Genomic DNA, 25,783 nt, shown 5'->3' on the forward strand with positions numbered 1-25,783 from the left:
CTGCATGGGATTCTGGGTATTTGTCCTGTTGTGTTTATGTTGTGTTACTGTGCAGATGTTCTCCCGAAATGTGTTTGTCAATCTTGTTTGGTGTGGGTTCACAGTGTGGCGCATTATTAGTACCGTATTTTCCGCACCATAAGGCGGCCTGGGTTAAAAGCCGCGCCTTCAATGAACGGCATATTTCAAAACTTTGTCCACCTATAAGCCGCCCGGTGTTGTAAGCCGCATCTAACTGCGCTAAAGGAATGTCAAAAAAACAGTCAGATAGGTCAGTCAAACTTTAATAATATATTAAAAACCAGCGTTCTAACAACTCTGTTCACTCCCAAAATGTACGCAAATGTGCAATCACAAACATACGTATATCAACATGGACAGAGCTGCGTGAAAAAAGCCACCCGGCCTCTTCGCGTAAACTTAAACTTACCTTAACCACTCGCTCATCTTTTCTTCATCCATCCCTTCGAGTTAGCTTTTATGATGACGCCGGCTGGAAAGGTCTCTTTTGGCAAGGTCTTCCTTTTGAATATCACCATGGGTGGAAGTTTCTGGCCATTAGCATGGCAAGCTAGAACCACAGTGAAGGATGACTTCTCATTCCCTGTGGTGCGAATATTCACCGTACGTGCTCCCGTTGTATCCACAGTGCGGTTCACAGGAATATCAGTTGCTGTGAAATAGTAATCCGTGTGAGGATGGAGAGATTGCGTCTTTTCATGAACCGGATCCCTGACGCTTAGTAGGAGCCATTTTGTGGTCTTTACAGATGTAAACACACAAAGGAAATGAAACGTACGGTGATATCCGCGCGCTTTTTCTTCTTCTACGCGGGCGGGTGGTTGCTTACAGTAGAAGAAGAAGCGCTTCCTGTTCTATGGGGGCGGGTGCTTACCTTGGCGGTTGCTTGCGTAGAAGAAGAAGCGCTTCCTGTTCTACCGGGAAAAAAGATGGCGGCTGTTTACCGTAGTTGCGAGACCGAAACTTTATGAAAATTAATCTTAATATTAATCCATATATAAAGCGCACCGGGTTATAAGGCGCACTGTCAGCTTTTGAGTAAATTTGTGGTTTTTAGGTGCGGCTAATAGTGCGGAAAATACGGTAAGAGTGTTAAAGTTTTTTTTTTATACCGCCACCGTCAGTGTAACCTGTGTGGTTGTTGAACAAGTATGCCTTGCTGTCACCTACTTGAGCAAGCGGAAGCTCCATTTAACGCGTGGCTGATCAGGCACACTGGTTGTAGTGGGCGCTATATGCTGTATCATCACGGCACGCATGACGCTGACAAGCGCTATTCATTAGAAACCCGCATGCCGCACCAGTTTAAAAATTCCATACAAATGTGTGGGCGGCGTGTCTGAGACCAATGATTTATACATAGCACAAAGCAAAAAAAACAACTTTGTATGCAGTGTTATTTCATTTAAAATTTCAAAAATTTTTGCGGCTCCCATTGTTTTCTATAATTTGTGAAACTGGTCAAAATGGCTCTTTGACTGGTAAAGGTTGCCGACCCCTGGTCTATCCTATACCTTCACTGAAAATAAGGTTACCTGAAACATCAACGTTCAAAAAATCAATGGGATGAAAGTAATTGTTACTATATTTTATCATTTCAAGGTTTTCTTGAACCTTAACAAAGAAGTACATGTCTTCAACTCATCACTGAGCTTGTTCCACCATTTAACTCCTAAAACTGAAATACATTTGTATTTTGTATTCCTTCTTACTTTACCTATTTCAAGAATCAATACCCCCCTGTAAATTATAGTTTTCTCCTCTTAATGGAAATAGCCTAAGAATGCAAACTGGAAGGCTGTTGTTCTTTACTCCAAACATCATTCCCATTGTTTTTAAAAACACAATATCTGAAAATGTTAACACATTAGAACTTATGAATAATGGATTGGTATGTTCATAGTAGCACGCTTTGTGTATTATTCTAACGACCCTTTTTTGAAGTTTAATTATTGGCTCTATGTTTGTTTTATAAACATTTCCCCAAACTTCAACACAATATGTTAAATATGGAAAAATAAAAGAATAAAAAAACATATGCAGACATTTCTTATTCAGCATGTGTTTTACTTTATAAAGAATAGCAATGGATTTGGATATTTTTCCCTTTATACTGTATATATGATCAATTATTATTCCCAAGAATTTAGTTTCATATACTCTATCAATTTCCACTAGATTTAATTTTTCTTATCATTTTTTTTAGCTGATTCAACTCAACCTCTATTATCCTCAATACTTCCTTCAAGTCTTCTCCTGAACAATATACATTTGTATCATCTGCAAACATAATAAATGGCAATTTATTAGATACTTAACAAATATAATTTAAATAAAGTATAAATAACTTACCAGCTCTATACTCTCGGCAGGGTCCTTGAAGGTGCATGGGAGTTTGCCCAACCAGTCTACATGTGCTTTGTGGACTTGGAGAAGGCATTCGACCGTGTCCCTCGGGAAGTCCTGTGGGGAGTGCTCAGAGAGTATGGGGTTTCGGACTGTCTGATTGTGGCAGTCCGCTCCCTGTATAATCAGTGTCAGAGCTTGGTCCGCATTGCCGGCAGTAAGTCAGACACGTTTCCAGTGAGGGTTGGACTCCGCCAAGGCTGCCCTTTGTCACCCATTCTGTTCTGAACTTTTATGGACAGAATTTCTAGGCGCAGTCAGGGCGTTGAGGGGATCCGGTTTGGTAGCTGCAGGATTAGGTCTCTGCGTTTTGCAGATGATGTGGTCCTGATGGCTTCATCTGGCCAGGATCTTCAGCTCTCGCTGGATCGGTTCGCAGCCGAGTGTGAAGCGACTGGGATGAGAATCAGCACCTCCAAGTCCGAGTCCATGGTTCTCGCCCGGAAAAGGGTGGAGTGCCATCTCCGGGTTGGGGAGGAGACCCTGCCCCAAGTGGAGGAGTTCAAGTACCTCGGAGTCTTGTTCACGAGTGAGGGAAGAGTGGATCGTGAGATCGACAGGCGGATCGGTGCGGCGTCTTCAGTAATGCGGACGCTGTATCGATCCGTTGTGGTGAAGAAGGAGCTGAGCCGGAAGGCAAAGCTCTCAATTTACCGGTCGATCTACGTTCCCGTCCTCACCTATGGTCATGAGCTTTGGGTTATGACCGAAAAGACAAGATCACGGGTACAAGCGGCCCAAATGAGTTTCCTCTGCTGGGTGGCGGGTCTCTCCCTTAGAGATAGGGTGAGAAGCTCTGCCATCCGAGAGGAGCTCAAAGTAAAGCCACTGCTCCTCCACATGGAGAGGAGCCAGATGAGGTGGTTCGGGCATCTGGTCAGGATGCCACCCGATCGCCTCCCTTGGGAGGTGTTTAGGGCATGTCCGACCGGTAGGAGGCCACGGGGAAGACCCAGGACGCGTTGGGAAGACTATGTCTCCCGGCTGGCCTGGGAACGCCTCGGGATCCCCCGGGAGGAGCTGGACCAAGTGGCTGGGGAGAGGGAAGTCTGGGCTTCCCTGCTTAGGCTGCTGCCCCCGCGACCCGACCTCGGATAAGCGGAAGAAGATGGATGGATGGATAAATAACTTAGGTTCCAATACCGAGCCTTGTGGAACCCCACAAGTTACTCTTCTTGGCCGTGATTTAGTCGTATTCATTTCCACATATTGAGATCTATTACTTAAATAACTACTTAACCACGGTTGTGAAACACCTCTTATGCCATAGTTTTACCATGTTTGCAGAAGTAAGGAATGATGGATTGTGTCAAAAGCTTTACATACAATAAATAGACTAGACTTCCTTTTTATTGTCATTCAAATTTGAACTTTACAGTACAGAGAAGAACGAAATTTTGTTGCATTAGCTCCATGGTAGTGCAGGATAAAAAAGCAATAAGGTGCATATATAAATAAATAAATAGGTTACTGTACAGATAAATATATTGCACTTTTTCATATGCAGCCACGTTTATTGTCTTTTTTATTCCAGCGAGTTAATCCATTTTGGGGGGAGTTGAGGGGATAATTTAATTATGATGCGTTCAAGAGTCTTACGGCCTGAGGGAAGAAGCTGTTACAGAACTTGGAGGTTCTGCTTTGGAGGCTGCGGAACCTCTTTCTAGAGTCCAGCAGTGAAAACAGTCCTTGGTGGGGGTGGGAGGAGTCTCTGCAGATTTTCTGAGCCCTGGTCAGGCAGCGGCTTTTTGCCATCTCCTGGATAGGAGGAAGAGGAGTCCTGATGATCTTTTCCGCCGTCCTCACCACTCTCTGCAGAGACTTCCAGTCTGAGGCATTGCAGGCTCCAGTCCAGACAGAGATGCAGTTGGTCAGCAGGCTCTCTATAGTGCCTCTGTAGAATGTGCTGAGAATACTCACCACAAATACTCCAATTGCTTGTTTTCTATTGCTGTAGCTATGTTTTCTACAAAGTCCACCTCTGCTAGGGATGTCGATTGATTACTCCTGAACCCATACTGATATTCATTCAGTAGCTCATTCCCCCTTATTTATTATTAGGAGTGTATTGATCTCCTCTGTGAGTGTGAGAGATCTGTTTACTTCAAACATGGTGTGGTTCTAAAAATAACACATGTAAAGGGTTTGATTTAGAGAAAATAATAGAATGATTTGCATTTTCAGTGTTTGGAGGCACAATGTCCAGGATGTACCGCTTCCCTACAACCAATGCCAACCACCTGCGGGTGCTTGAGCAGATGGCCGAGAGCATCTTGTCCCTGAACATCCCCAGACAGTTTGTCAAACTGCTGTTGGAGGAGGACACGGCCCGGTACAATGCCATCCTGTTATGACTGTACTGCCTGTCACTTTCCATACCGCTAACAGCAAGTCATTTCCCTGGCAGGGTTGGTGAGCTGGAGGAGCTGGGAGAGTTGTCCCCTTGCTGGGAGAACCTGCGGCGACAGATCGTCACTCACTACCAAGCTGTCATAGTCTCGTACCAGGAAACACTCTCACACCTCAGTGACTACAAAGGTTTCAACCCTACACACATACTTTCTTTCTTTCTTTCTTTACTTTATGTGGAACACTTACAGCATAATACATCACACAATTTCATATCATTTCACTTTACATCATGTCCGAAAAGGAGTAGGAAGAAGCAAAGCTTATTTAATCCTACCCCTTTCCCACTTCAGAGCGTTTACAAATATATACATTAATTTACTGACTTTTTTTTTATAGTAAAATGACATCCATGAATGAGTAATACAACAGTTTTGTAATATATAATTAAGTCAGTCATTATTAGGGATGTCCCGATCCAGTTTTTTGCACTTCCGATCCGATACCGATATTGTTTTTGCATTTCCGATCTGATACCGATACTGACCAATACCGATACTGGCCTATCCGAGCATGTATTAAAGTTTAAAGTTATTTAGCCTACTTAGTTGTCAGAATCATGTTGAAAAGGGTTTTAGTACTCTTGATAACAACTAGCCAGCTGAATTAGGGGAGTTTGAATAATACACAATGGTTGGTAACAAGAAACTGACCTGTTTATTCAAGGATAAACACAAAATAGACAAAATTATACATGACAAACAGAAATGGCATCATTGAACTAGGGCTGGGCGATATGGCCTTTTTTTAATATTGCGATATTTTAAGGCCATATTGCGATACACAATATATATCTCAATATTTTGCCTTAGCCTTGAATGAACACTTGATGCATATAATGACAGCAGTATGATGATTCTATGTGTTTTGATTGATTGATTGAGACTTTTATTAGTAGGTTGCACAGTGAAGTACATATTCCGTACAATTGACCACTAAATGGTAACACCCCAATAAGTTTTTCCACTTGTTTAAGTCGGGGTCCACTTAAATTGATTCATGATACAGATATATACTATCAGATATATACTATCATCATAATACAGTCATCACACAAGATAATCACATTGAATTATTTACATTATTTATAATCCAGGGTGTGGATGTAAGTGTCAAAAAGACAGCCAAAAGAGTTTGATATGAGAATAAATCTAAAGTTAAAATATAGGGTAGAAATGCACCCATTTGCAGGAAATGTAGTCTTGATTTTCCAAATGTTCTTTCAAGGCTTGCATGTCTACATTAAAACATTCTTCTTCATACTGCATTAATATATGCTACTTTTAAACTTTCATGCAGAGAAGGAAATCACAACTAAAAAAATCACTAATTTTTTCATACGGTGTTGATGTGGAAATTTTTGCCATTTTGATGGTGTGGACGTTTGGCACCGAATGGAGATAAGCGTCTCGACAGACGTCACAATATTTGAACAATGATGACGAAAACTGTTGTCTCTGTCCTGTCCGTGTGTCGAAAATTGTTATGCGCTTATTTTTTTATTTGATTTTGTGCGTGGCATAGATTTGCCGTGGGCAGGGGACGCTTGAGCAGGCGCGCACCTTAGCAGCTGCGCTAGCATCACAGCTAACGTTAGCCATGCCGCTACCTCGCTCTCTGCTGGGAGAGGACGTATACGTATGTGACGTATGACGTGACAGTATGTGACGTATGACGTGACAGTATGTGACGTATGACGTGACAGTATGTGACGTATGACGTGACAGTATGTGACGTATGACGTGACAGTATGTGACGTATGACGTGACAGTATGTGACGTATGACGTGACAGTATGTGACGTATGACGTGACAGTATGTGACGTATGACGTGACAGTATGTGACGTATGACGTGACAGTATGTGACGTATGACGTGACAGTATGTGACGTATGACGTGTCAGTATGTGACGTATGACGTGACAGTATATGACGTATGACGTGACAGTATGTGACGTATGACGTGACAGTATGTGACGTATGACGTGACAGTATGTGACGTATGACGTGACAGTATATGACGTATGACGTGACAGTATGTGACGTATGACGTGACAGTATGTGACGTATGACGTGACAGTATATGACGTATGACGTGACAGTATGTGACGTATGACGTGTCAGTATGTGACGTATGACGTGACAGTATATGACGTATGACGTGACAGTATGTGACGTATGACGTGACAGTATGTGACGTGTGTAAGAAGGTGCACTTGCTGTCTGTGAGAGGGAGACACAGGAAAGAGTGAGAAGAGCCTGTAGTGTAATGCCAGCAGCTAAAAGCAACTGCGTGAGAATTGTGGATGTGTTGAAGGTGTGCTGGAAAATGCGGAACGGAAATTACGGAGCAGCAGAAAAGTGGAATGTATTATTTAAATCGGTGCGTTGGAAAACACGGACCGGAGTTTTTTTTTAAACTGGATCTGGATCGGCATTTTCCCATGCCTTGCCGATACGCAATTTTTGGCAAATATTGGCAGCCGATCCGATCCAAATATCGGATCGGGACATCCCTAGTCATTATTAACCTACTGAGATGAAGAATATCTTATTTTCAATAAGGTTGAAAGTGTTTCTCATAATTCTTCTTCTTGTACTTTGTAAGCACTATTCATTTGGACAACCTCTTAAACTGGATCATATCAGTACAATGTTTAACTTCTTTACTTCATCCATTCCATCATTTACCGTATTTTTCGGAGTCGCTCCGGAGTATGAGTCGCACCGGCCGAAAATGCATAATAAAGAAGGAAAAAAACATATATAAGTTACACTGGAGTATAAGTCGCATTTAAACAAAGAATAGTGAACAACAGGCTGAATAAGTGTACGTTATATGAGGCATAAATAACCAACTGGTATGTTAACGTAACATATTATGGTAAGAGTCATTCAAATAACTATAACATATAGAACATGCTATACGTTTACCAAACAATCTGTCACTCCTAATCGCTAAATCCCATGAAATCTTATACGTCTAGTCTCTTACGTGAATGAGATCAATAATATTATAATGTGTTCATCATTTCACACATAAGTCGCTCCTGAGTATAAGGCGCACCCCCGGCCAAACTATGAAAAAAACTGCGACTTATAGTCCGAAAAATACGGTAATTCCACAAACTGATATGCTAAAGGTTCTAAGTGTTGTACGTGCATATAAATGTTTTAAATTAGATTTTCCTCTAAGGCATACTTGCCAACCCTCCCGGATTTTCCGGGAGACTCCCGAAATTCAGCGCCTCTCCCGAAAACCTCCCGGGACAAATTTTCTCCCGAAAATCTCCCGAAATTCAGGCTGAGCTGGAGGTGGCGTGGCCTCCAGCTCCATGCGGACCTGAGTGACTGTTGACAGCCTGTTGTACATGCACATGTGACCCACCCATAATGTGTCACATTTTTGTGTTGATTTATTTAGTTTATTTTGTGGTTTGAATTCGTTTTTGGAGCTGTCATTACACATTTATCAGTATTCACATTGGTCAGTAGGGGGCAGTAGGGCGTTTCTTCCCAATTGAATGCTATCACCTGCAGACCGGAAGTGTCTTGTCATTCTGATGAGCGCGACCAGTCTGTGAACAATTGAAACGTCCTGTGTGCTTTTTCCTCCTGTATAACAGGTTAGTTTTGGTGAATCAACTCACTGAATAATATCCATGTGATCTTTATAAGTTTAAGTACACATTCTGATGGTGGAGCCTAACTCTAAAGTGTTTGTGAGTTGTAGTTTGTATTTGTGAATGAATCCAGTGCACAGCTGCAGTAATCAATACAAAAAGGCGACGTGAGTGCGCAATGTTTATATAGGAACTTCTGATCCTAATTCAGACTCCCAAATTAGAGCTCCCGTTTTCTTATTGATTTTATAATGTATATTTGTATAATGTGTGTGTTCTGAAATAGTGACAGAGAATAGAACAAGGATGGACAATTCAACCCTTAACTCAAAAATGAGTAGATGAGTGTTATGTGTGTGTGTATATGTGTAAATAAATGAACACTGAAATTCAAGTATTGCTTTTATACATATACATACATATATATACCGGTATATATATATATATATATATATGTAATAAAATATATATATATATATATATATATATATATATATATATATAGCTAGAATTCACTGAAAATCAAGTATTTCTTATATATATATATATATCTTAACCACGCCCCCAACCACGCCCCCCGCCCCCCACCTCCCGAAATCGGAGGTCTCAAGGTTGGCAAGTATGTTCTAAGGTTATATTTCTCCTCTTTAGTAGAGAAGAATTGTTGTACATTCTTTGGTAGCAGGTTATAGTTTGCTTTGTACATCATTTTAGCTGTTTGCAATTTTACCAAATCATCTAACTTTAATATTTTTGACTTAATAAATAAAGTGTTTGTATGTTCTCTATATCCAACATTATGTATCAGTCTAATTGATCTTTTTTTTCTAACATGGTTAACGAATGTAGCGCACATTTGTAGTTATTAAGAAATGTAATTATGATGTCTACTGCCACCTACAGGTAAAAGCCAGTAAATTAGAATATTTTGAAAAACTTGATTTATTTCAGTAATTGCATTCAAAAGGTGTAACTTGTACATTATATTTATTCATTGCACACAGACTGATGCATTCAAATGTTTATTTCATTTAATTTTGATGATTTGAAGTGGCAACAAATGAAAATCCAAAATTCCGTGTGTCACAAAATTAGAATATTACTTAAGGCTAATACAAAAAAGGGATTTTTAGAAATGTTGGCCAACTGAAAAGTATGAAAATGAAAAATATGAGCATGTACAATACTCAATACTTGGTTGGAGCTCCTTTTGCCTCAATTACTGCGTTAATGCGGCGTGGCATGGAGTCGATGAGTTTCTGGCACCGCTCAGGTGTTATGAGAGCCCAGGTTGCTCTGATAGTGGCCTTCAACTCTTCTGCGTTTTTGGGTCTGGCATTCTGCATCTTCCTTTTCACAATACCCCACAGATTTTCTATGGGGCTAAGGTCAGGGGAGTTGGCGGGCCAATTTAGAACAGAAATACCATGGTCCGTAAACCAGGCGCGGGTAGATTTTGCGCTGTGTGCAGGCGCCAAGTCCTGTTGGAACTTGAAATCTCCATCTCCATAGAGCAGGTCAGCAGCAGGAAGCATGAAGTGCTCTAAAACTTGCTGGTAGACGGCTGCGTTGACCCTGGATCTCAGGAAACAGAGTGGACCGACACCAGCAGATGACATGGCACCCCAAACCATCACTGATGGTGGAAACTTTACACTAGACTTCAGGCAACGTGGATCCTGTGCCTCTCCTGTCTTCCTCCAGACTCTGGGACCTCGATTTCCAAAGGAAATGCAAAATTTGCATGGTTGGGTGATGGTTTGGGGTGCCATGTCATCTGCTGGTGTCGGTCCACTCTGTTTCCTGAGATCCAGGGTCAACGCAGCCGTCTACCAGCAAGTTTTAGAGCACTTCATGCTTCCTGCTGCTGACCTGCTCTATGGAGATGGAGATTTCAAGTTCCAACAGGACTTGGCGCCTGCACACAGCGCAAAATCTACCCGTGCCTGGTTTACGGACCATGTTATTTCTGTTCTAAATTGGCCCGCCAACTCCCCTGACCTTAGCCCCATAGAAAATCTGTGGGGTATTGTGAAAAGGAAGATGCAGAATGCCAGACCCAAAAACGCAGAAGAGTTGAAGGCCACTATCAGAGCAACCTGGGCTCTCATAACACCTGAGCAGTGCCAGAAACTCATCGACTCCATGCCACGCCGCATTAACGCAGTAATTGAGGCAAAAGGAGCTCCAACCAAGTATTGAGTATTGTACATGCACATATTTTTCATTTTCATACTTTTCAGTTGGCCAACATTTCTAAAAATCCCTTTTTTGTATTAGCCTTAAGTAATATTCTAATTTTGTGACACACGGAATTTTGGATTTTCATTTGTTGCCACTTCAAATCATCAAAATTAAATGAAATAAACATTTGAATGCATCAGTCTGTGTGCAATGAATAAATATAATGTACAAGTTACACCTTTTGAATGCAATTACTGAAATAAATCAAGTTTTTCAAAATATTCTAATTTACTGGCTTTTACCTGTATAGTAGCCTCACATCTGCTCATAGCGGTCCAAATGTATTAGAAGCCAACCGCTACAAATAAACAAACGTATGGCATACTGCCGCTGACATCGCCTGATTTCTTTTCACCAAGATGTGGGCAGTATTAACTGAGGGTTTAAGGACATTGTTGGAGGATGCCCTACCTCGCACTGTCAAGAAAAAGAAATCCTGGATTTGCAAATGTTTCTCCTTTTAAGTTTTGCAAAGCCATTTTTCATTAATTCTGCTAACAATGAACAAACAATGACCTGAAGAAATAAACATTCTAAAAATCCAATGTTCCCACTCCTCATCAGGACCGTCATTTAAAGCCAGCAGTCGGAAGGCTGACAGGAAGATGGAGTTCATGCCAACCAACCTCCACATTCAAAGGATGAGGGTGCAGGATGAGTTGGGTTTTGGTGAGGCAGCTTGGATCACATTCACTTTGCCTTGTCAATGTTTCGTATTTACTTTTTACCTTTTGCTTTCCAGAGCACACGTATGATGTCATCACCATCGGTGCGCCGGCTGCGCACTGCCAGGGCTTTAAGAACGGTGGCCTGAGAAAACTCACTCAGAAATTTGAGGAAGCAAAGAAACAGTAAGTTCAGAAATGTTTTAAAACAATGTTTTTGTTCACTTCTTCATGGTGATTTCTTTTTCTGTTCACTTAATCTATCATTTGGCCGCCTGCAGGGGCATTTTCTTGACATGAATGATTTAATTGTTTCCGCACTTGTATGGCTTCCTCTTAATAGTTTTGTTTTTGTTACTTTTGGGGTCAGCGCATATGAGGAGGTGCGGTGAGTTGATTGCACTCATTTGCTTCTTTTTGTTTGTTTGTCTTTATGCCACAAAAACAACCACGTCTTCTTCAAGTCTTCACTGCACACCAAAACCACCAAATCAAGCTAATTGTCTTTGTTTTTAAATGTTACATTCACCTTATTATTGTTCAAAAGAGGCATGTGCATGTCAACGTATTCTGTGTCAAGAGAAAAAGGAATAGGAATGTAACGAACACCAAGTGGTACCTCGGTTTTTGTACCTTTTTGTATCATACTTTTTTTTTTTTTTACAAAAATATATATTTTTTTATACTTTGGCCCAGTTTTTGTATACTGTCTTGATTAACGTATTGCCAAACATTGAAAGAAACAAATTACGAGGGATGGGAATTGAGAAGATTTTTACAATTCCGATTCCATTTTCGATTCTGCTTAACTGTTCGGTTCTTTATTCAATGTTTTACTTATATAGCCCTAAATCACCAGTGTCTCAAAGGGCTGCACAAGCCACAACGACATCCTCGGCTCAGATTTATTGATTCTCCTAGCGATTCTCATTTGTATAAAATGATGGCAAACAAGTTAATTGGCATCAACTTTGTTTATCCATCCATCCATCCATCTTCTTCCGCTTATCCGAGGTCGGGTCGCGGGGGCAGCAGCCTAAGCAGGGAAGCCCAGACTTTCCTCTCCCCAGCCACTTGGTCCAGCTCCTCCCGGGGGATCCCGAGGCGTTCCCAGGCTAGCCGGGAGACATAGTCTTCCCAACGTGTCCTGGGTCTTCCTCGTGGCCTCCTACCGGTCGGACGTGCCCTAAACACCTCCCTAGGGAGGCGCTCGGGTGGCATCCTGACCAGATGCCCGAACCACCTCATCTGGCTCCTCTCCATGTGGAGGAGCAGCGGCTTTACTTTGAGCTCCTCCCGGATGACAGAGCTTCTCACCCTATCTCTAAGGGAGAGCCCCGCCCCCCGGTGGAGGAAACTCATTTGGGCCGCTTGTACCCGTGATCTTGTCCTTTCGGTCATAACCCAAAGCTCATGACCATAGGTGAGGATGGGAACGTAGATCGACCGGTAAATTGAGAGCTTTGCCTTCCGGCTCAGCTCCTTCTTCACCACAACGGATCGATACAGCGTCCACATTACTAAAGACGCCGCACCGATCCGCCTGTCGATCTCACCATCCACTCTTCCCTCACTCGTGAACAAGACTCCCAGGTACTTGAACTCCTCCACTTGGGGCAAGATCTCCTCCCCAACCCGGAGATGGTACTCCACCCTTTTCCGGGCGAGAACCATGGACTCGGACTTGGAGGTGCTGATTCTCATCCCAGTCGCTTCACACTCAGCTGCGAACCGATCCAGTGAGAGCTGAAGATCCTGGCTAGATGAAGCCATCAGGACCACATCATCTGCAAAAAGCAGAGACCCAATCCTGCAGCCACCAAACCAGATCCCCTCAACGCCTTGACTGCGCCTAGATTTCTGTCCATAAAAGTTATGAACAGTTCTCCTATTTCTGGGGCTGAGGTTGCTGAGGTAGTTAAAAAGCTCCTCGGTGGCAAGGCACCAGGGGTGGATGAGATCCGCCCGGAGTTCCTTAAGGCTCTGGATGCTGTGGGGCTGTCTTGGTTGACAAGACTCTGCAGCATCGCGTGGACATCGGGGGCAGTACCTTTGGATTGGCAGACCGGGGTGGTGGTTCCTCTCTTTAAAAAGGGGAACCGGAGGGTGTGTTCTAACTATCGTGGGATCACACTCCTCAGCCTTCCCGGTAAGGTCTATTCAGGTGTACTGGAGAGGAGGCTACGCCGGATAGTCGAACCTCGGATTCAGGAGGAACAGTGTGGTTTTCGTCCTGGTCGTGGAACTGTGGACCAGCTCTATACTCTGGGCAGGGTCCTTGAGGGTGCATGGGAGTTTGCCCAACCAGTCTACATGTGCTTTGTGGACTTGGAGAAGGCATTCGACCTTGTCCCTCGGGAAGTCCTGTGGGGAGTGCTCAGAGAGTATGGGGTTTCGGACTGTCTGATTGTGGCGGTCCGCTCCCTGTAAGTCGGACACGTTTCCGGTGAGGGTTGGACTCCGCCAAGGCTGCCCTTTGTCACCGATTCAACTTTGTTTAGTTTAGAAAAAACACGAGTATACAAACACAACAGCGAGGTCTTAAAAGACCACAGCCTCGATTGGGTGCCAGAAATAAATATTTTGTTTGAAAAATAACTATAATATAATAATAACATACATATTATACCGTAGTAATAAACAAAACACAACATACATGATCTGCTACCACTTTGCAGTCTTGTAATTGCCTTGCAGAGCAATTGGGGAGCAGAGTTATCCAAGCATTTAAAAACCAGTTTGACTGTGTGTAACAAAATACAATTGGTAAAACTTAAAATATTGTATTTGGTTGAAATTTGGCAATGATGATATTGAATACTCTTCTTGTCTAGGACTTTCAAGGCGCGGTTATAAAGACACTCAATGGTCTTGATTGATGACTGGTGTGCCTGGGACCATGTAGTTAAGCCGTAAGATATGTGTGAAAGAATCATTGAATTCATAAAAGTAAAAGCACAGCTGAGAGTTAAACAGTGTCTTATAATCTTAAAACAGCCTAGGTTTGCCTTCAGGGTTTTACACATTTTCTTAATGTGACTTTTAAAATTCAGATGATAGTCTATGATTATGCCCAAATATTTGACTTCAGGTACTTGTTCAATGAGCTCCTCATTAATTTTCATATTCAAGTTTGTTTGAGGTAGCTTTTTTATGGAGACGCAGACAGAGTTAGTCTTTTTAGTGTTTAGGGTTAAACAGGATGATGCCAGCCAAGATGCTATTTTGTCTAATTTAGCATTTAACTTCTCAGCAACTAGAGTACAGGTCTTACCTGATGTATATACCACTGTGTCATCCGCATACATCTGTAAATTTATATCTGTGCATATTTTTGTCTGTCTGGACTGTTGCGTTTTGGACCAGTTGTTCCTCCCAAGGAATTCAAGTCACAAGTCGCTCCCAAGCTCTTTACGACACTTAAAGCTGAGTTGAAAAAAACCACCAGAGACAGAATAGGTATTTTGTAATATATTGGCAAAGCTTTGCAGATATATCCGGCTCGAAGGACCAAACATAAACAAGGTAAGCAGAGCCTTTTTCTAAAATCTGCTTTAGGAGTCTGTCTTGAAGTATGTAAGTCAAACACTGTTTGTACCCCAGACACAGAGTGGACATTTTGATGGATTGGTTGCATTTTTGCCTTGTCCGCCATTACATGAAAAGTTGTAAATAATTGGTCAACTCGTGTCATTGTGTCTCGACTACCGTGACGGGCAGTTTCATTGACGAATAAACTAATAGTTGGGTTTAGCTCACCCTGGGTCATTGGCCGTCGCCTACACGAGTAACGGGTTCGAGGCCCTTCGTACGGTACGAAAAATTCTGAAGTAACGGGTTTGAGAGCCTTCGTACGGTACGATAAATTCTGAAGTAAAAGGTTCGAGGCCTTTCGTCGGGGACGATAAATTCTGAGACAAAGACACAATGGCCACGGAGTGTGACAGATAAGAATGTGATGGCGGTTGGGGAGAAAGTGTGATGAATGTACTGTTGTCAACAATGAAATTGGCAGGTAGAGTTTAAAAAGAAAATAAGTAACACAAAAATTTGGATATACAGGTAAAAGCCAGTAAATTAGAATATTTTGGAAAAACTTGATTTATTTCAGTAATTGCATTCAAAAGGTGTAACTTGTACATTATATTTATTCATTGCACACAGACTGATACATTCAAATGTTTATTTCATTTAATTTTGATGATTTGAAGTGGCAACAAATGAAAATCCAAAATTCCGTGTGTCACAAAATTAGAATATTACTTAAGGCTAATACAAAAAAGGGATTTTTAGAAATGTTGGCCAACTGAAAAGTATGAAAATGAAAAATATGAGCATGTACAATACTCAATACTTGGTTGGAGCTCCTTTTGCCTCAATTACTGCGTTAATGCGGCGTGGCATGGAGTCGATGAGTTTCTGGCACTGCTCAGGTGTTATGAGAGCCCAGGTTGCTCTGATAGTGGCCTTCAACTCTTCTGCGTTTTTGGGTCTGGCATTCTGCATCTTCCTTTTCACAATACCCCACAGATTTTCTATGGGGCTAAGGTCAGGGGAGTTGGCGGGCCAATTTAGAACAGAAATACCATGGTCCGTAAACCAGGCACGGGTAGATTTTGCGCTGTGTGCAGGCGCCAAGTCCTGTTGGAACTTGAAATCTCCATCTCCATAGAGCAGGTCAGCAGCAGGAAGCATGAAGTGCTCTAAAACTTGCTGGTAGACGGCTGCGTTGACCCTGGATCTCAGGAAACAGAGTGGACCGACACCAGCAGATGACATGGCACCCCAAACCATCACCCAACCATGCAAATTTTGCATTTCCTTTGGAAATCGAGGTCCCAGAGTCTGGAGGAAGACAGGAGAGGCACAGGATCCACGTTGCCTGAAGTCTAGTGTAAAGTTTCCACCATCAGTGATGGTTTGGGGCGCCATGTCATCTGCTGGTGTCGGTCCACTCTGTTTCCTGAGATCCAGGGTCAACGCAGCCGTCTACCAGCAAGTTTTAGAGCTCCAACCAAGTATTGAGTATTGTACATGCTCATATTTTTCATTTTCATACTTTTCAGTTGGCCAACATTTCTAAAAATCCCTTTTTTGTATTAGCCTTAAGTAATATTCTAATTTTGTGACACACGGAATTTTGGATTTTCGTTTGTTGCCACTTCAAATCATCAAAATTAAATGAAATAAACATTTGAATGCATCAGTCTGTGTGCAATGAATAAATATAATGTACAAGTTACACCTTTTGAATGCAATTACTGAAATAAATCAAGTTTTTCAAAATATTCTAATTTACTGGCTTTTACCTGTATGTAAATATCTGCCTCCGACAGGACCGATTAGATTAAAATAATTTCATATGGAAAAAAAGGCTTTCGTTTTCGTACGAAACCAAGCTACCACTATAACAGCATTTTGTAAACAGTTGGAAGAAGATCCACAAGTTTTTTACATGAAAAGACTACTGGAAGCATCATTATGCACAAACAAGCTGCTAAGACCGAGTGTTTGCCCTCTGCAGCAGCACCGTCTCCAGCTCGCAGTCTATCGTCTTCATACCTCAGGATGTGGTTCGAGCCAAAGAGATCATCTCCCACATCAACACCCTGAAGACCCAGGTCTATTATTACGCCGAGAGGCTTTCTAGAGCTGCAAAGGACCGGTCTGCCAGCGGAATGGAAAGGACACTTGCCACGCTGGCTGATAAGGTCTTTTATTATTGTGTACCATTAGCAACGTTGAAGTCATCACCCGATTTTTCACGACTGCCTTCCCCACCCAGACTCGACAACTGGTGACAGTATGTGACTGCGAGCTGCTGGCGTCTGCCATTCAGGCTCTGAACGCAGCAAGGCCCGAGTACATCGCCTCCAAATTGTCTCCCTCTGCTGATTCGGAGCAAGTAGTCCTCCGCAACGACCAGGACACGCTACTGGCCAAGTGGAGCGGCAACAACAGTCGGTCATCGCTGCTCGTAGACTGGCATGAGAAGGAGTGGGTATGTCACACATGTCTTATTTCTCTGTGACAGTCGTCATTTGTCATAGACCTGAAGGAGCCAGGTACTGAATGCAATTAGTAAAGCCCATCATGAGGTTTTCAGTTTTGAAACTACATATGTGAATGACCTGTCCCAGTACATTTTGAATTGAAGTAGGAGTTTGTTTAAAACTCTGCTTTTCTTGAGTATCTCATTCTGATTTCCCAAGCTCTGCTTTTCAAAGACAATTTCATTACTTAGGCTTTGTTGGCCTAATCCAGGGGTCGGCAACCCGCGGCTCTAGAGCCGCATGCGGCTCTTTAGCGCCGCCCTAGTGGCTCTCTGGAGCTTTTTCAAAAATGTATGGAAAAAGATGAGGGGAAAAAAATCTATTTTTTGTTTTAATATGGTTTCTGTAGGAGGACAAACATGACACAAACCTCCCTAATTGTTACAAAGCACACTGTTTGTATTAAACATGCTTCACTGATTCCAGTATTTGGCGAGCGCCGTTTTGTCCTACTAATTTTGGCGGTCCTTGAACTCACCGTAGATTGTTTACATCAGGGGTGCTCATTACGTCGATCGCGAGCAACCGGTCGATCTCGGAGGGTGTGTCAGTCGATCACCAGCCAGGCATTAAAAAAATAGTCCTAAAAATGAGCGATCATAAATCTTCACTATGACGTCACTTTCGTCACTTGATTGACATTCACGGCACCCGAGGGTCTTCTGAGATGACGCTGGCTGCTGCCAGCTCATTAAATTTACCGACTGGAAGGCGAGAAACACTTTATTTCAACAGACTCTGGCGTCGTCAAAACTCTAAAGACCGACTGCACAATTGCACAATAAAAGTGCTGCTTCATCCTGCCTGCGCTACCAAAATAAGAGTCTCAGAAAGCTGGCGTGCACAAGCTAGCAAGCTACGGAGTTTGCCGACAATGTATTTCTTGTAAAGTGTATACAAAGGAGTACGGAAGCTGGATAAATGAGATGCCAAAAACCAACCACTTTCATGTGGTATTGGACAGAAAGGAGGACTTTTTTTCTCCTCCATTCGAAAATGCGGACATTATCATCACCACTGTCTGATTCCTATCAATGCAAGTCATCAGAATCAGGTAATACACCAACTTATATTCTTGTCTTCATGAAAGAAAGGAATCTATATGCATTAAACATGCTTGTATTATCATTAAACACCTTTAACTTATTAACAATATTAACTATGTGTTAAACATGCTTGTATTATCTTTAAACACCTTTAACTTGTTAACAATATTAACTATATGTGTTAAACATGCTTGTATTATCATTAAACACCTTTAACTTGTTAACAATATTAACTATATGTGTTAAACATACTTGTATTATCATTAAACACCTTTAACTTGTTAACAATATTAATTATGTGTTAACCATGCTTGTATTATCTTTAAACACCTTTAACTTATTACCAATATTAACTATAAGTGTTAAACATGCTTGTATTATCTTTAAACACCTTTAAGTTGTTAACAATATTAACTATGTGTTAAACATTCTTGTATTATCATTAAACATCTTTCATTTATTAACAATATTAACTATATGTGTTAAACATGCTTCCATTATCATTAAACATCTTTAACTTATTAACAATATTAACTATATGTGTTAAACATGCTTGCATTATCTTTAAACACCTTTAACTTATTAACAATAGTAACTGTATGTGTTAAACATGCTTGTATTTTCATTAAACACCTTTAATTTATTAACAATAGTAACTATATGTGTTAAACATGCTTGTATTGTCATTAAACATCTTTAACTTGTTAACAAAAACATATGTTTCATAAATAAGTAAATATAAATGATATATATGAATGAGGTAGATCCCCACGACTTGATCAATTGAAAAGTAGCTCGCCTGCAGAAAAAGTGTGAGCACCCCTGGTTTACATGTATAATTTTCTCCGACTTTCTAGGACGTGTTTTATGCCACTTCTTTTTCTGTCTCATTTTGTCCACCAAACTTTTAACGTTGTGCATGAATCCACAAAGGTGAGTTTTGTTGATGTTATTGACTTGTGTGGAGTGCTAATCAGACATATTTGGTCACTGCATGACTGCAAGCTAATCGATGCTAACATGCTATTTAGGCTAGCTATATGTATATATTGCATCATTATGCCTCATTTGTAGCTATATTTGAGCTCATTTAGTTTCCTTTAAGTCCTCTTAATTCAATTTATATCTCATGACACATTATCTGTATGTAATATGGCTTTTAATTTGTTGCGGCTCCAGACAGATTTGTTTTTGTATTTTTGGTTCATTATGGCTCTTTCAACATTTTGGGTTGCCCACCCCTGGCCTAATCAATTAGATGATAATAGAAATTTAAAAAAAAATCTTACAGAAACAAACTTATTTTTCGCCCCCACCAACTGACTCAAATTTAAAAAAGATACACCCTATTTTCCAGACTATAAGGCACACTGAAAATATTTTTTTTTCTCTCAAAACTTGATAGTGCACCTTGTGCCTAATGTACGGTATAATTCTGGTTTTGCTTACCGACCTCGAAGCTATTTTATTTTTGGTACATGGTGAAATGACAAATGTGACCAGTAGATGGCAGTCAAACATAAGAGATAGGTGTAAACTGCAATATGATGGAAGTCACACATAAGAGATAGGTGTACACACATATATATATATATATATATATATATATATATACACACATATATATATATACATACATTGATATATACAGTATATAATTTATATTTATTTATTTTGCCGTTTTTGTTTACATGTTAAAGGTGTTTTAATGAATATACATGCATGTTTAACACATATAGATTCCTTTCTTTCATGAAGACAAGAATATAAGTTGGTGTATTACCTGATTCTGATGACTTGCATTGATTGGAATCAGACAGTAGTGATGATAACGTCCACGTTTTTTAAATGGAGGAGAAAAAAAGTTCCTCCTTTCTGTCTAATACCACATGAAAGTGGTTGGTTTTTGGCTTCTTATTTGTCCAGCTTCCATATTCGTTTTTATACACTTTACAAGAAATACTTTGGCGGCAAACTCCGTCGTTTGCTAGCTTGCTAGCTTGTTTGTGTTGGCTTTCGGAGACTCTTATTTTGAAAGTGCAGGCGCGATGGAGCGGCACTTTTATTGTGAAGACAGGAACTGTGCAGTCAGTCTTTGACGGGATGTACGGTTGAAATAAAAAAGGGTCTTTTTTCCTTCACACTTTTGATTGATTGATTGATTGAAACTTGTATTAGTAGATTGCACAGTACAGTACATATTCCGTACGATTGACCACTAAATGGTAACACCCCAATACGTTTTTCAACTTGTTTAAGTCAGGTCATGTGACCCCTGGCTCTGTTTGATTGGTCCAACGTCACCAGTGACTGCATCTGATTGGTGGAACGGAGTGAACGTCACCAGTGACTGCATTTGTTGAAACGCAGGCACTATGAAGGTCTGTCTGACAGACCAAAACAAACAAAGCGTGCTTTAACAGATCGATAAAAATTAGTAGCGAGTAGCGAGCTGAATGTAGATAAAAGTAGCGGAGTAAAAGTAGCGTTTCTTCTCTATAAATAAACTCAAGTAAAAGTAAAAGTATGTTGCATTAAAACTACTCTTAGAAGTACAATTTATCCCAAAAGTTACTCAAGTAGATGTAACGGAGTAAATGTAGCGCGTTACTACCCACCTCTGTTCAGATCTATAATGAAGTCTGTTGAGGAGCCCTGAATCAGGGTCTGCTGCATAAGATCCAGAAATAAAATGAGCTCAGAGATCTTTTGCATTAATTGTGTGGCGCCCGATGCTTTGTACATCCCGTCGATGTTTCCTCATCTCTCCAATGTACTTTTTGTCCAATTCCCAGAGCCCATTTATGTAAGTGTAAGTACCTCTCTGCATGTGAAGATGAGAAGGCCTGTGCGTGATGTTCTGCGTTGTCCTCCTCCCAGGAGAAAGTGTGGTTGAATGTGGACAAGTCACTGGAGTGCATCATCCAGCGTGTGGACAAGCTGCTGCAGAAGGAAAGGAATCCCGGCGACAGCGTTGAAGGCGCAGGCCAGTCAGACGGTGCCAGTAAAAAGGGTAACCCTGTCACACGCATGCACGTTGCCATACTCGCACTCTTGACGAATGTCACTAACTTGGGCCCATGTGGCTGTGCAAAGGTGATGGAAAACGACGCGCTTTCTGGATCAACCCCAGAAGTTCTTTGCCGGAGTTTCCATTACTGTCCTCGTCAGCTTCACCTCCCCCATCATCATCTTCCTTGCCTGCTCTCTCATCTGCATGCCCTCCAAGCCCTGCACAAGACAGCTGTAGGTGTATTACATATTACATTACCTTATACCTTTTCTACCATTTCTCTGCAGCGTGTACCTCTTGTTCCTTCTTCAAATGCTGCTCTTAAAGGAGAACTGCACTTTTTTAATGGAATGTAGTAGGGCTGCAGCTAACGATTATTTTTCTATCGATTAATCTATAGATTATGTTTTCGATTAATCGGTTAATCTATAGATTATTTTTTCGATTAATCTATAGATTATTTTTCCTTTTACCGATTTTTTTTTTTTATTTAAAATGAAGAGGAAAAAATAAATGTAGGCCAGTTTTTTCAAAAGGCATGGCTTTTATTTACAAAAAAAAAAGTATGGCCACTCAGTCAACATTGACAACAACATGACAAAATATTCTGTAACAATGTAAACATTTAAAACTTTTAACATTTAACACAATTAAAAGTAGTTTATTTGCTTTTTAATGTGCAAATATAAAAGTAAACATCCAGTGCAAGTCTTAATATTCTGGAATAGTATAAGCATTACAAAAGTAAAAGTATTGCTTATTTTGCTTTAAAATGTGCAAAAATAAAGATAAACATCCAATACAAAAAAGTGCAAAACGGAAATATTCTGTAACAAGTGTAAACATTTCAACAAAAGTAAAAGTATTGCTTATTTGCTAAAATGTGCAAAAATAAAGCTAAACATCCAATACAAAAAAGTGTACAGTGTAAACATTTCAACAAAAGTAAAAGTATTGCTTATTTTGCTTAATAACACAACAATGATAGTATGATTAAAGTGAAAGTTAATTGTTGGTTTGTACATAGTATATGTAACTGTTAATGTTGTAAAAGGTATTTGCACAACTAATTAACGTTAGCGTTTGTGACACGTCTTGTGCCGTGGGGTTCTTTCAGGACCGACAGACTGAACGCCAGACGGCTTTGCCAGGTTTACAATCTTTTAATTTTACACAAAGTCTTTTCTCTTCCAACTGCGCGGATCGCGCACCTGGGCACGATTGCGGCGTCGCTCCCGGCACGACCCGCCTCGCTCGCCGCCGCCGCCTCTCCACAGCGTTAAAGAGGAGCGCGTCTTTGTAAACACTGAACAGGCACGCCAAACGCGCTTCTCAGAGCAAACGGTGTTTGTGAATTTACAACGCAGATACAAATGACACATTCATGTTTTTGTGTAATGATGACAATGTATACTCACGCGGACGATTGACTAGTTGATGGTGATGGCAAGAACGCTGTCGGGGGTTTTCTTTTCAAATGTTCGTTCATAGCCGTTGTGCTGCTATGATAGGCCATTTCCGCTCGACACAGTGTGCATACAACAACATTATTAGGCCGTTTATTGAAATACTCCCACACTTTTGACGACTTTTGGCGTGCTTTTTTCCCCTCGCTCGCATCGTCTGCTTTGCGCTCCGCCATGACAGTAAAGTAGTGTGACGTAAATATGCGACGCGCCGACGCACAAAAACGGCGTCGACGTATTTACGTAACCGATGATGTCGACTACGTCGACGCGTTGTTTCAGCCTTAGAATGTAGCCTAATGTTCGCAATCATCATGAAAGACATGACGACGGATGTATTTTTTTATGCATTCTAACTCATAAATAAATGTAAATAAAAGTCACTTTAGAGCGGAGCCAATGGCAGGTCCTCTATTGCAGTGTTTTTCAACCACGGTGCCGCGGCACACTAGTGTGCCGTGAGATACAGTCTGGTGTGCCGTGGGAGATGATCTAATTTCACCTATTTGGGTTAAAAATATTTTTTGCAAAGCAGTAATTATAGTCGCAGCCGAGTGTGAAGCGACTGGGATGAGAATCAGCACCTCCAAGTCCGAGTCCATGGTTCTCGCCCGGAAAAGGGTGGAGTGCCATCTCCGGGTTGGGGAGGAGATCTTGCCCCAAGTGGAGGAGTTCAAGTACCTCGGAGTCTTGTTCACGAGTGAGGGAAGAGTGGATCGTGAGATCGACAGGCGGATCGGTGCGGCGTCTTCAGTAATGCGGACGCTGTATCGATCCGTTGTGGTGAAGAAGGAGCTGAGCCGGAAGGCAAAGCTCTCAATTTACCGGTCGATCTACGTTCCCATCCTCACCTATGGTCATGAGCTTTGGGTTATGACCGAAAGGACAAGATCACGGGTACAAGCGGCCCAAATGAGTTTCCTCCGCCGGGTGGCGGGGCTCTCCCTTAGAGATAGGGTGAGAAGCTCTGTCATCCGGGAGGAGCTCAAAGTAAAGCCGCTGCTCCTCCACATCGAGAGGAGCCAGATGAGGTGGTTCGGGCATCTGGTCAGGATGCCACCCGAACGCCTCCCTAGGGAGGTGTTTAGGGCACGTCCGACCGGTAGGAGGCCACGGGGAAGACCCAGGACACGCTGGGAAGACTATCTCTCCCGGCTGGCCTGGGAACGCCTCGGGATCCCCCGGGAGGAGCTGGACGAAGTGGCTGGGGAGAGGGAAGTCTGGGCTTCCCTGCTTAGGCTGCTGCCCCCGCGACCCGACCTCGGATAAGCGGAAGAAGATGGATGGATGGATGGATGGATGGAGTTGATATTTAGATGCTCAACTAGTAGATTCAGTTCCAACTCTGAATTGAGTGATGATGTGTCAGTTTGACTTTGCTGTATTTGGATGCTTAGAAAGCTGCATTTTTAAATTATTTATGAGGTTCTGTGTAGATCCACATTAATATCTGTGCACATCTTTGCCGCTTCCAGCGCCCAACAATCAGGCATGTTGCGCTTCATCCCTTCTGGAAGGAAGCCCTAACGTTGAGGAGGCGTACCCAGGTAAGATGATCTGGAAGTATTACCAGCACACTTACTATTACATCTCTTTGGCTCTTCTGAGATCACTTGACAAAAATGTGGTCGTTGGTCCGACACTCTGTTTGAATTTGCTACACCTGTGTTCTCAGGCGAGTGGAGCGAGGCGTTGTACCCTCTTCTCACCACGCTCACCGACTGCGTGGCCATGATGAGTGACAAAGCCAAACAGTCCATGGTCTTTCTCCTCATGCAGGACAGCGCACCCACAATTGGGATGGACGTTTCCCTGCAGTACCGCCGTGATGTCGTCTTCTGCCAGACAGTCGGTCATTTACACAGGTGCATTTATTCAGGCGTGTCGGACCGATGCATAACAAGCGTGTCTGTGTTGTGCAGCTCACTGCTCTCATCTGCGGCTTCATCATCAAACTGAGGAACTGTCTCCGTGACAACGGGTTCCTCCGACAGTTGTACACCATTGGCCTGCTGGCTCAGTTTGAGTCCCTCCTCAGCACCTACGGTACAAGCAACTCATGACACACTCTTTGGTTCTTAGTAGTGATGGGTCCGGCAACACCGATGCATCGGCGCATGCGTCGAGCTCATAGAGCAAAACCCTGTGTCGGTGCGCGTACCGCTTTTAGAAAGTCACGTGACCGATCATGAGCTGTTTTGGTCACGTGACCGATACGCCAACTGTGTCGCCTCCTCTGTGCCCTGTGAGCGGCTCTTTTCTACAGCTGGAGAAATAATAACTAAGAAGAGAAATCTTTTTTTTTTTTTTTATAAAAATGTGTAAAAAATAAAATAAAAAAAATTCCCAGTCCACAATCATCCACAACACGTTCTCTTAGATTTCCATGTTATGATACATGTTCACATTATTTATTGACTATCTAAAAAAGATAAAAATATATTTTTATTTAAATGAAGATATGAAATAATCCTAAATGAAATACAATGACTTGGTTTATATTATTGTATATACTAGGGCAGGGGTCACCAATGCGGTGCCCGCGGTCACCAGGTAGCCCGTAAGGACCAGATCAGTCGCCCGCTGGCCTGTTCTAAAAATAGCTCAAAGAGCAGCACTTACCAGTGAGCTGCCTCTATTTTTTAAATTGTATTTATTTACTAGCAAGCTGGTCTCGCTTTGCTCGACATTTTTAATTCTAAAAGAGACAAAACTCAAATAGAATTTGAAAATCCAAGAAAATATTTTAAAGACTTGGTCTTCACTTGGAATAAGCGGTAGAAAATGGATGGATGGATGGGTCTTCACTTGTTTAAATAAATTCATTTATTTTTGACT

At 41.8% G+C, this 25,783-nt stretch overlaps 1 protein-coding gene across 7 annotated transcripts in view; it reads left to right on the plus strand.

Moving 5' to 3' along the window:
• The window catches only part of inpp4ab (inositol polyphosphate-4-phosphatase type I Ab), a 130,225-nt gene that overhangs the window by 21,961 nt on the left and 82,481 nt on the right, over window positions 1-25,783 (plus strand). For 4 of the 7 annotated variants that reach the window (XM_061924087.2, XM_061924088.1, XM_061924086.1 and 1 more), the window contains exons 10-21: window positions 4,612-4,759; window positions 4,835-4,965; window positions 11,267-11,371; window positions 11,445-11,553; window positions 11,738-11,755; window positions 16,892-17,078; window positions 17,153-17,368; window positions 21,347-21,479; window positions 21,563-21,712; window positions 24,421-24,492; window positions 24,621-24,793; window positions 24,868-24,991. In XM_061924087.2, coding sequence (XP_061780071.1) covers window positions 4,612-4,759; window positions 4,835-4,965; window positions 11,267-11,371; window positions 11,445-11,553; window positions 11,738-11,755; window positions 16,892-17,078; window positions 17,153-17,368; window positions 21,347-21,479; window positions 21,563-21,712; window positions 24,421-24,492; window positions 24,621-24,793; window positions 24,868-24,991 — 1,566 coding nt within the window. The remainder of the gene's footprint in view (window positions 1-4,611; window positions 4,760-4,834; window positions 4,966-11,266; window positions 11,372-11,444; window positions 11,554-11,737; window positions 11,756-16,891; window positions 17,079-17,152; window positions 17,369-21,346; window positions 21,480-21,562; window positions 21,713-24,420; window positions 24,493-24,620; window positions 24,794-24,867; window positions 24,992-25,783) is intronic. The other 3 variants (XM_061924090.1, XM_061924085.2, XM_061924089.1) reach the window with 2 other exon arrangements.

Source organism: Nerophis lumbriciformis, linkage group LG28 (assembly GCF_033978685.3).
Source record: "Nerophis lumbriciformis linkage group LG28, RoL_Nlum_v2.1, whole genome shotgun sequence".
Classification (NCBI taxonomy): domain Eukaryota; kingdom Metazoa; phylum Chordata; class Actinopteri; order Syngnathiformes; family Syngnathidae; genus Nerophis; species Nerophis lumbriciformis.